This window comes from Erpetoichthys calabaricus, chromosome 5 (genome assembly GCF_900747795.2).
Source record: "Erpetoichthys calabaricus chromosome 5, fErpCal1.3, whole genome shotgun sequence".
Taxonomy (NCBI): domain Eukaryota; kingdom Metazoa; phylum Chordata; class Cladistia; order Polypteriformes; family Polypteridae; genus Erpetoichthys; species Erpetoichthys calabaricus.
The window spans coordinates 134,303,955-134,316,165 of NC_041398.2; the positions used below are offsets into that span (position 1 = coordinate 134,303,955).

At 38.3% G+C, this 12,211-nt stretch overlaps 1 protein-coding gene across 1 annotated transcript in view; it reads right to left on the minus strand.

The window, feature by feature from the left end:
• The window catches only part of mtmr7b (myotubularin related protein 7b), an 84,469-nt gene that overhangs the window by 28,502 nt on the left and 43,756 nt on the right, over positions 1–12,211 (minus strand). Inside the window, exons 10-12 of the mRNA XM_028802053.2 lie at positions 10,994–11,043; positions 8,066–8,266; positions 7,584–7,718 (exon numbers count right to left, since the gene is read on the minus strand). Coding sequence (XP_028657886.1) covers positions 7,584–7,718; positions 8,066–8,266; positions 10,994–11,043 — 386 coding nt within the window. The remainder of the gene's footprint in view (positions 1–7,583; positions 7,719–8,065; positions 8,267–10,993; positions 11,044–12,211) is intronic.

The following is a 12,211-nucleotide window of genomic DNA, read 5'->3' on the forward strand; positions in this document are numbered from 1 at the left end:
CACTGCAGGGCACACATACTCTCACACCAAGCACACACTAGAGACAATTTTAGGATCGACAATGCACCTAACCTGCATGTCTTTGGACTGTGGGAGGAAACCAGAGCACCCAGAGGAAACCCACGCAGACACGGGGAGAACATGCAAACTCCACGCAGGGATGACTCGGGAAGCGAACCCAGGTCTCCTAACTGTGAGGCAGCAGTGCTACCACTGTGCCACCGTGCCACTCACACTCATATTATGTTTGCTGAATTACTGTTTGCTGTTAAATTCAAAGACAGTATTCTTTTGTAATAACAGAAATAGTACTTGAATATCTCAGCTTGTTTGGTCACTCATTTCTCATGGACTGTTATAAGGGAACTCAAGAAGTGAATATGATTCCACAGCAGCATGCCCTGGTCCTTAACCAGATACATGGATCACGAGACTCTTTTTTGGGAAAGAACACAAATAAATGCAGTGGTCAAGGATAGTTCCTTCCATCTTACAAACAGCTAAAACTCAAGAACAGTTTCTTCCATCACAGAAACATAGCTAACACTAAGCCTTTTATACAATATAAAAACCTGGACACAGTTATCGATGCTTTATTTTTAATCAGCTAGACTACTTTAACTCATTGAACTTTGGTGTCAGTTAGTTCTCTGCAGCTCGACTGCAGTTGATTCAAAATGTGTCAGTCTGGTCATTTTTAAGCATCATTCCTGTCTTGGTCTCTCTTTGTTGGCTGCCTGTTACATATAGAATTGAGTTGGAGGTACATTTGTTTGTGTTTAAAACTCTGAATAGCCTGGTTCTTATTTACGTATATCTTAGATCTTTTTCTCAAATATTCTTCCCAATCTCTTTAGTGGATGCAACACTCTCACCTGTTACTCAAGCCTTTTTAGTGGCTACCCCAAAACTTTGGAAGGCACTGTCTCTTGATGTTAGAACCGCTTCCACATTTCTGACATTTAAATCAGACCTAAGTCTCACCCTTCTTACTCTGGCTTTTGGGGAAGCAGTATAACGTATCTGCTTGTGATGTCAGTCTTGGGGATGGAAATGTCCTTTAATAACAAACAATAATTCTTTACATTTATATAGCACTACTCAAAATGCATTACATAGTGAGTGGGGAGCCATTTCAACCATCACTCATGTGCAGCATTCACCTGGATGAGTCAACGGCAGCCATTTTGTGCCAGTACAGTCGCTACACATTAGCTGTTAGATGGTTGGAAAGTTGGCCAATTACAGACAGGGGATGATTAGGGGGCCAGAATGACTAGGCCATGGTGGGCAATTAAACCAGAACACCAGGATACAGCCTACTCTTTACAAAGGATGCCCAGAGATCTTTAATGACCACAGACAGTCAGGTCCTAAGTTTTATGTCTCTTCCAAAGGGCAACACTATATTTAAAGCAGATTTTCCCCATCACTGCACTGGAGCATTGGGATCCACATTCAGACCACAGTGTAAGTGCCTCCTACTGGTCTTGCCAACATCTCTACCAGCAGCAAACCATGCTTTTCCTGGTTGGTCCCCCATCCAAGTCCTGGTTGGACCCGAACATGGTTAACTTCGGGTGGATTACCCATCCAGAAATGCATGTGGTATGGCTACTTTGGCTTGCATTTGGAGGATTAGTCTAGTGTTTATGTATTGTGACTTTATATTGTGGTTTACTGTTTTTTTTATTAATTGTTTAAACTTGCTTTTACTTTGCACAGCACGTTGGTCAGCCATGCTTTTAAATGAGCTGTATAAAAAAGTTTGAATTTAAGGCTATACAAACACTTGCCTGTTTCCCATTTTTGTCCTCCAAAAGAGAGAGTGCAACCTGGAAGTAGAACCCTGACACCACCTCTTCTAGTTCACCATCTTTAAAAACTCAGTAAAGCAGGAAGCCATCATCAGTTATTGACCAGTACAATGGAACCTCGGGTCACGACCGTAATTCGTTCCAAAACTCTGGTCGTAACCCGATTTGGTCGTGACCCGAAGTAATTTCCCCCATAGGATTGTATGTAAATACAATTAATCCATTCCAGACCGTACGAACTGTATGTAAATATATTTTTTTAAGATTTTTAAGCACAAATATAGTTCATTATACCACAGAATGCACAGTGTAATAGTAAACTAAATGTAAAAACATTGAATAACACTGAGAAAACCTTGAACAACAGAGAAAACTAACATTGCAAGAGTTCACGCTATAGCGCTACGAACCGCTCGCTAAAACACTTTTTTAAATGAGTTTTAAGCACAGGGAAAAAAATGAACATTTGAAAAATCCGTAATTTAATAAACAACCAACAAAGGTAACATTGCAACAATGCATGCTACGAACCGATCGCTGTAAACAAAAGTGAAGTGGAGGTTAAAATCCAATAGAAAAAATCTTCATTAAATACAACGAGGTTAAAACAATGCTCTAATCAGTCTCTTTAAAAACAAGCCTGGTGCATTCTTTAACTGCTTTCTCTCTCTCGTCTGTCTGTCTAGCGCTCTCTCACTTGCTGCACATGGAATGCACAGGGAGAGACTGAATATGTGCGGAATTCATCGGCGCGCACAAACCGAAAGGGAAACTGGCTTGTTCGTATACCGAGTGTGTGGTCGTGAACAGATGCAAAAGTTTGGCGAACTTTTTGGTTGTAACCCAATTTGTACATGTTCAGAGACGTGCATGAACCGAGGTTCCACTGTACTTTGGAAAACAAACTTCTGGGCTTTTAACTATATTTGTGTTTTTTAACAGAACATTCAGCCTGATAAAAGATATTAATGCAAGTATAAAAAGATAACATATTAAAGTGATACACATTTCGAGATGTAGCTAATTGTGTTTTAGGTTTGTATATCTAATGGTTACACTATCATATGAGATATGGTGGCATTGAGTAACATTTTAAACACTACCTTTTCACTGGGTCCTGTAGAGTCAATAAAAATGTTTGTAATTCTTCTACCATTGTACCCTCCCCTCATGTTCTTTATACAATTTTTGAAACTGCTTAGTGTTTCAGATTCAACAAATATTTGTTGGAAGCATGTAATATGCTACTGAGTCTTCCAGTTGAAGCAGCAAGTAGAGGTAACAGTCTGCTCATGTATTAAACCTTTCACTTCTTCACACTAGTTTAAAAATGAAACTTGCTGATCGGCTTCATGGGAGACAGCTGAATGGGCTTGGTTCATTCACCTGTAACCTGCAAATGATGTGTGTTACTACCTTAAAAATATTTTAAAAATAATCAAACACAAGAAAACAACAAATTGATGAGACAAATACAAAAGGAAACATGCTTAATAAATGCACAGATTTCCAGGTGCACCAAAAAAGAAAGCAAAATTCACTGATTTAGGAAGAGAGAAAAAAATGCCATGAACAGGGAGCTGACTCCTTAAAACATTAGCATACATCTACCATTTTGCTTTTATTAGAGAAACTACTGGCAATGTTATGTTCCAGCATATTCACACAGAACATGACTGGCTAACTTGGACTCATGCTCAGAAATGTGTGCAACGGAGAGTGTGATGAGACAACCAGGATAACCATTCACAAACAAGGGATACTCCAATATATAGCAGTCAGTTGAGGTAAGTAAAGGATACATAATAAATAATCAACAGAATATCTAGCCACCTGTGAAATCTATCACTTCAACTCCCACTGAAAATTTTCACTTGCCTGCAATCTGCATACAGATTTTGTCTAAATATTCCACGGTGACAAAAAGTGATCATTCTGTTGAGCATACAGGGACATGTTTAAAGGGAGCACATGTAGGTGTTATAAGTAAAGCTGATGTCACATTACACGACTTCTTGTCTGAGAGATGTCACACATGAAAACACAGAGTTTCTGATCTTGTTACCCAAGTATGTCATATGACACAACCAGTAAATTTCAGGATGCCTCAAATTAGACAAATGCATAGTGACATTCCAGCACAGTTTCACATTTCAAAAGTATTTCGATCTCACCCCTTTTTTTAACTTCCAATAATGTGCTGCCTGATTGAGCCAGTGCCTTTACAAAGAATTTACAGATACAGAGAGTTTAACTGCAATTTAGGCCCTTTATTCCTTTTTTCCATTCTGTTGTGGTATGCAAAATACAACATCAGACAGTCAAATTTCTTTTCTTTCTGTCAGGTCCAAAACACCAGAATTCCTCATTCCTTGTAGCTACTTTACATGCACCGAACTTCCAGGTAAGTGCTCATTGGTTGTCAGCTCTCACACATACACAAGCCTAACCCTGCGACTTAAGACAAAATCAAACCTGTTTGATATTGTTGGGATGAGCCACAGGTTAGTTGGACTGAGTTGCTAGGTATGTCATACTACATAACTACCAGTCACGGAAGTGAGTCGTGACTGCCTCCGACTTGCTATGATTGATTAAATGAAGTCTTCAACTGAAATGAATGATGCAAAGTCGTGTAATGTGACATGACCTGAAATCAGAATACATTTGTCTGTTCTCTCTGACCAGTTGCAGAAAATCTAACATCAAAAAACTGTGAAACCCATCCTGACTCCACCTACTGGCTCATGGGATAAAAGAGTTTCCCATCCATATTACTAACCGAGAATGCTAAACCGGATGATGGACGCAGGCACATCCGGCAATGGGCCGTAGCTGCAAAAAGACGTACTGCGCAGGCGCAAAAAGAGTCCGCGAGAGTCGGCTGAGGAGCCGAGAAAGGCGGACAAAAGAGGGCGAGAGAGGCGGATGAGGAGAAAGGCGGACAAAAGAGGGCGAGACAGGCGGATGAGGGTCCGCGAGAGGCGCAGGCGCAAAAACAGTCCGCGAGAGTCGGAGAAAGGCAGACAAAAGAGGGCGACAAAGGCGGATGAGGGGCCGCGAGAGGCGGACAAGACCACAGAAAAAAGGAGTGAGCACATACAAAAAGGAGTCACAGAAATGAGTCGCAACAAGCACCGAAAAAAGGAAAAGGCACATAAAAAAGTAGTCAAACGCGGGCAAAGCACGAAACACATTGCACACGAAACTAAACACACCAAAAAAAAAGAACAGACGAGCGCACAACAGCAAGGCACGACCACCCCCCCAACACACACACACCCTACAGGCACGGGACGGGACACACACCAAGAGGGGGATTCAACAAGCCCATGGAAGACAAAAAAAAAGAACACAAAACCGCCCCACAGACCCTACAAGCAAGGGACGGGACACACACAAAGAGGGGGATTCAAACAAGACACAGGAACACAAAAAGAAAGAAGACGCTCGCGCAACAACAATCCCCCCCCCCCCCAAATCAATAAGAAGTGACACCCAAAGCCACATATTTAAAGGAAACGTCCATATTAAACATACGTCATCTCAAAACCTTCACACTAGGCAGCATAGGTGGATCTCATTAAAATAAAGCACTATTAACCGTTCAACTGGAGAAAAGGCTCCATATTAACAGTGAGTGCGATCCTCCTTAATACTTATACAAATTTCACACGCTGAGGAACAAACAAGTCATGCATACACGGTCACGGGTACAAAACGATTCGGATCGGATAACGGGACCAAACACATGAACACGAATGAAACAAAAAGAAGACACGGCGGCGCATACAACGCGCTTCGGAAAATACGTGAGAAAAAATGTCTCGGATCAAAAAACGCAAAGCTCAAGTAACCCCGTTACAGAGACGTGCCCAAATGAACAGACACATTGAACGTAGACGCATACAGCGCGCGTCTCAAAGTGCTGCATCGAAACAAGCACGATTTCAAAAGAAAGAGCTCGCGTCTCAGACATACAAAAAAGGGAGCAAAGCAACGCGCATATGACCGGCCAGAAAACAAGCAAGCAAGACTCCAAAAGCAGAAAGCTCAACTGACCGACATACAAAAACGGACAAGGCACGATACAAACAATGCACGACATAGAGTGAAACGGACTTTGCGCAAAGCGGAGGCGAATCAATTAAAAATCAAAAATAGCGCGTCACAAATAATGGACATGCAACAACGCGGCACTCAAACACCACAAGCAAAACATGTTAACGGCAGCGAAGGCTACAACGGGCTTCTCACACAGCACAGGCAAATCGATTACAGCTCCAAAACAACACGTCCCAAATACTACACATGCAACAACGCGCCTCTCAAACGGCACAAGCAAAACATACACCAGGAAAATTCATTCGGATTAATGAATGTCATTTGCAATCATTGTCATTCAGTTCACTTCCCTGAAGAAACAACTGGCAATACAAGTAATACATTTACACGTTGTTGTCAAAACGGTCAAATTATACTGCCTCCTTTACATTCATATCCTGAATTTCTACAGAAGCTTCTAACTGACGATGTACCTGAAAGTGAAATCTTTATCAACTGCATTAGATCCTACAAATCGGTATCCACTATGGACATTAACGGTGGCACTGCACGTGACATCCGTCTTGAAAAAATGTTGTTTATTGATGAATGTACAATGGCATGAAGTCACTTACTCAACACCATTCATAAACTTCTACAAACGTTTATGAATAATAATACTCGATTTGGAGGAAAGGTACTTTTATGAGGAGGAGATTTTAGACAGTGATTAGCTATTCTTCCAGATGCCATGCACTCAGCTATTGTTCAGTGCACCTTAAAATACGCAGACAATTGGCATTGCTTTCAAAAGATACAGTTAGTAAAAAAGATACGATGTCCAGAACCAGATCATAACAATTGCTTATTACAACTGAGAGATGGTACACTCACCAATACAGATGGACTTCACCCACATATTATTACAATTCCTCAAGCCTTTATCTGCGACGACTTAGTTACAGACAGATTTGGAACAACAATCTCATTAGACCAAATGCCCCTTTTAACACAACGCACTATATTATGTCCAAAAAATATTAATGTGGAAAACATAAATACCCAAGTCATTCCATTACTTCCTGGAGAGACACAACTCTTTCTAAGCTCTGACAAACTTGACTCTGATCACAACAATAACCATCTTCATTGACCTTACAAGTTCTGAGCTGGAATTACCTTTTACACTTAAACGGCGTGTACAAAGAAATTTTGCAATAAACTTTTACACTGTGCCACACACTTTATTGTTTGCTTTCTATTTGCATCATCTACACCTTCACACTATTCTATATCTCATTCATACATCACGCTCTTTGTCATTCCCAACACCACGGGTTGGCGAGCGAAGCGAGCAGGGGGCGGAGCCCCCTAGTTCCAACAGAATACCAACTATGACTATATGGAGATGACTTCCATCTCAACATCCTCAATAACATTATATTGTCTGACAGCAATGTGCTTGTGCACAGCTCCTTTAGCTATAAAAGATTAAAAGTCATTTTCGATTTGACAGCCCAAATCTTAATACTGTTATTCTATTTTACTTGATTCTATGGAAAAAATCAAGAGAAACCACTATTCGCAAAAGGGAGGAAATGAAAATGTGTTAAAAAGAGGTCATTCCTTATCTTTTTCTTTCTAGTGTTTATTAACTTAAATAAAAACTGAACATAATTTACATAGTGCAAGGTGCAAATAGACAAGTGACCTGTTACATACTTGAAGTAGTATGGAGTTGTAATTGGCCGCAAGACTCCCTGCGTTTGACTGTGGTCTGGTCTGTATAAAGGATTCATGTAATCCACACGATTCTCCCACATGTATGCCCACAGAGAATGTGTTCTCTCTCGGATTCTGTTGAGAGGAATAAAAACAATTTATAGCTTTTATCAGGGATTCAAACTTCTGAGGGAACCAAATATGGAAACACAAAAACTGACAGAAACTGTAATAACAATTACTGCTTTTTTAGTTTGCCATTAATTGGCATTAACCACTAAACTCAAAACATTTACCCATATAAAAGTTTATTCAGGATTTGAAGAAAAATAAACAACCTAAAACATCAATGTAAAAACAAATAAACACAACACATCTAATGAATCAATGTAAAAAAATCAAATTAAAATTAATTTAAATAAATGGTACTAAAAAGAGCTTCATAATCATTACTTTTATTGAATTTCAGTTTGAAATATCACCTCATTTCTTCTCTTTCTTTCTGGCTGTTGCACATTAAGTTTCCATATTGACAGGAGTAAATGTGGTTATGGACATGGATCAAGAATCTCTCATTGTACTCAAAGGCACACGGGAATTGCTCCATTAGTTGCCAGACACACTCAATAAATTGGTCAATAACCGGAGACACTTCTTTGGGATCACCATCTAGATGATTATACCTAAACAAAATTTTTTTATTATGGCATTTTAGAAAATACAGTGCACCACATTTAAGAAGGATTCAATGCAGATTTTTAACTGATCTCCAAAATAAATTCTCAACCAGGGGTGAAACACACTGTAAATAATTCTGGCATTACAAAATACAAGCTTTTTAAAAGTTATATACTTTTATTTCCAGAGACAGGAAAACAGATTAATGCAACTCCAAGTGGACAATTGTGTATTAAAAACATAAATAAATAAATAAGTTTGTTGAGGCTGTAGAAAAAATAAAAGCTCATAAAATAGCTGCCTCAAAGTTTCAGGGACGGTTATTCATTTTTGGACCCCGTCAGTCTGTGTGTAGTTTAATTTTCTTTTTATGGGTACTCTAGATTCCCCCACATCCTAAAGATGTGTTGTAATGTATTACATAAGCCAACAATTATTGTGAAATGCTCTACTTGTGTGACATAATGCACTCACTTAATCTACTGTACAAAGATATTTGCCTGCTAGTTAAGTTAATAGTCAGGACTGTGAGGGAATCCATTAAAGAAGAACCTTCTTTACATCCCTTGTTGTCAGCTGCAGTATAGTTTTATAGATTTATACGGGATCACGTGTACAGAGTACACTAAAATTCTTACTTGGACATGCTAATCAACATGGACCACTCTCCAGTGAGTATAACTACTTTATCTTTAAACTTCAGTCTGGCTAATTCCTTATACTCAAGATGACTAGGGTAATCTCAGAATTCTAAATGGATAAATATGTACTAGAATTGGAAACGATTAAGATAAGAGCTAAGGAAGAATTGAACAGCAAACCATTTCAATACTTTCTTGCATAAACAAGTGACCATGTGCTGAATGTTGGCTGAAAATGCAAATAAAATTCAATACCACTTTAACTAGTGCTACAAAGAAATGCAAAGACACTGAAATATTCAGAGAAAGAAACATAATACACAGTGCTCTTAGTGGAGTCAGACTTTAAATCTGATATATTAGGCATTTATAAAAATAGACTGGAGATGTATATTGTGCACAGAATAGATTGTTTCTAAATAGATAGATAGAGTGTATTCAGAAATGTTTCAGACCCCTTCATTTTTTGTACACTACTTTTTATAGATTTAACGTTAAATGGATAAATTTGCCATTTTTGTCCCTCAGTCTACACCCAATAATCCATAATAACAAAGTCAAAACATGTTTTCAGAAAGGTTTGAAAACATATTAACAACCAAAAACTGAAATTTCTCATTTACAAAAGTATTCAGACCCTTACTTCAGTACTTTGTGGAAACTCAGTTGGCAACAATTACATCTTCAAGTCTTCTTGGCTCTGTCTCTACGAACTCTGTACACCTGGGTTTAGGCAGTTTTACGCATTCTTCCTACCCATTTTACCCATTAGACCGGATGGAGAGTGTCTGTAAGCTGCCATCTTCAAGTCTCTCCACAGATGTTCTGTGGGATTAGAGTCTGTGCTTTGGCTGCAAGACTTGAGGACAGTCAAAGGCTTGTCTTGAAAACACTCCAGTATTGTCTTCTCTGTATGCTTCAGGTCATTGTCATAATAAAAAATTAACCTGTTGTGCTACTCTATGGTTGTGTGCACTCTACAGCAGGTTTACTTGAAGGATCTCTCTGTATTTGGCTGCATTCATCCTTCCCTCAATTCTGACCAGTCCTCTTTACCCTGACATTGAGAAGCACGAGTATAATATGATGCTACCACCACTATGTTTCACTGTAGGGATTGTATTAGGCAGGTGATGACCAGTGTTTGTTCTACATCAAACTTAGCATTTGGAATTCTGCGCAAAGAGTTCAAAAAGGTTGTAATTCCAAAAGGTTCGCTGATCTCAACAGAGGACTACTGAAAATGTGTTAGAGTGACCATTGGGTTTTTGGTCACCTCCCTTACGAAGCCCTTCTTTCCCAAATTTAGGAAGAGTTCTGAAACTTCTAAACTTCTTCCATTTCACAATTATGGAGGCCACTGTGCTCCTAGAAACAGTCAAAGCTTTAGACATGGTTTTATACCCTTGCCCTGTTCTATGGCTCACTACAGTTTTATTGCAGACATCTACAGAGAATTTCTTGGACTTCATGGCTTGTCTTTTGTCTGGACATGCAATGTGAATTGTGGAACCTTATATGGACAGGTATGTGTTTTCCTAATCTATGTCCATTAAATGTAATTTGCCATAGGTGTGCTGTAGTCATTTTCAAGACACATCTCAAGGATAAATAAAAAACAGGATGCACCTGATCACAATCTGGAGTGCTACAGCAAAGGGTCTGAATTTTTATATAATTTTAAATTTTTTTATAAATTTACAAACCTTTCTGAAAACATACTTTCACTTTGTCATTACGAGTTACTGAGTGTAGACTGATGGGAGAAAATGGTAAATGTATCCATTAAAAATGGGGTCGAAAACAAAATAAAGTGTGCAGAAAATGAAAGGATTGGAATACTATCTAAATCCAGATAGATAAGCTTTGGATTAACCAACTAGATTTACATTCTTATACAGTAAAGCATAAAAATATGTATTACAGTATTTTTAATGTATTATACATAGAATTCTATATATAAATCTATCCATAATGATTTGCTGGTCTACAGTCTAATAAGTATTTATTAAAGGTGCATCTGCAATTTTATACTGAAAATATGTCTACTTGGATGGACACAAAAAATATAAGGGAAAAAAAACAACAAACCTGTGAGTAAATTTATGGCCAAATGATACCCAGTCTTTTTCAATAAGTACCTGTACCAAAAATACATTTTAGACATGTTGTAAATTAAAATGAAAATATATAAATGTAATTTTGTAAATTAAAGTACTTCTGCTATTACCAAGTGAAAATTCATCAGAAAATGATAAGACAAGTTTAAGCTGAAATGCTTTACTGCCAAGTTCCAGATAAAGGGTCTGATTTGAAATATCTGACACAACAGTCAGAGAATGGCTGTCAGTTTCTAACACAAATATTCCTTTAAGTAAATCTTGATTCACTAACCATACACAGTTCAGACACAGGAAAATATCAAAACCACCACTTTTTGAACTGACCTAGTCATTTACTGGAGAGCAGGAACTATTGCATAAGAGGCCAGAAAACTGAAATAGGACATTAGTTCTTTGTAAAGCATGGTCACAATCACAGCCACCTCACTCAGATTCAGTTAATTAAGTATTAACGATTAATTAAGTTTTGGTAGATGGTCTTATGAGATTAAGGTGTATATTTTCACTAAATGCAAAAAACAGGTAATAATAATTTATTTTTCCATATACTAATAATATCCTCAGTTGTACTCAAAACACTGGATGCAAGGCAGGAGGAAACCTTGTCCATTGCAGGGTCGTCTGCTCTCATGAGGCCAACTTAGAATCACCAGTTAATCTAACCTGCAAATCTTTGCTATGTAAGAAAAACTAGAGAACTGGTAAAAAAACACATGCAGATGGGAAGGTCATGCAAACTCCACATGGAAAATGCTGGGCACAGGAAATTGAACCCAGAATGCTGGACATATGAAGCAGCAGCACTAACCACACCACCATCCTCTTAAACACATATGACCTATTAAGAGTGATATTATATGGTACCAATTGCAAAAATGTCTTCAATTCCTAGTTGAGGTCTTGAGGTCTTTAACAAGTTTAAATTTCTTTTGTAGAAAAAAAAGTATCAAATTATTTTCATGAATGTGAATTACTTTTATTCATGAATTAAATATCTTATATAACTAAGACTCTCATATGAACTAAAACATTGCTTGTACCAGGTTAGACCCCCTTTTGCCTCCAGAAATGCCATAACTCTTCTTGGCATAGATTCAGCAAGGTGCTGGATACATTCCTTGGGGATTTTGGTTCATATTGACATGATAACATTATGCTGTTACTGCATATTTGTCGGATGCACTTC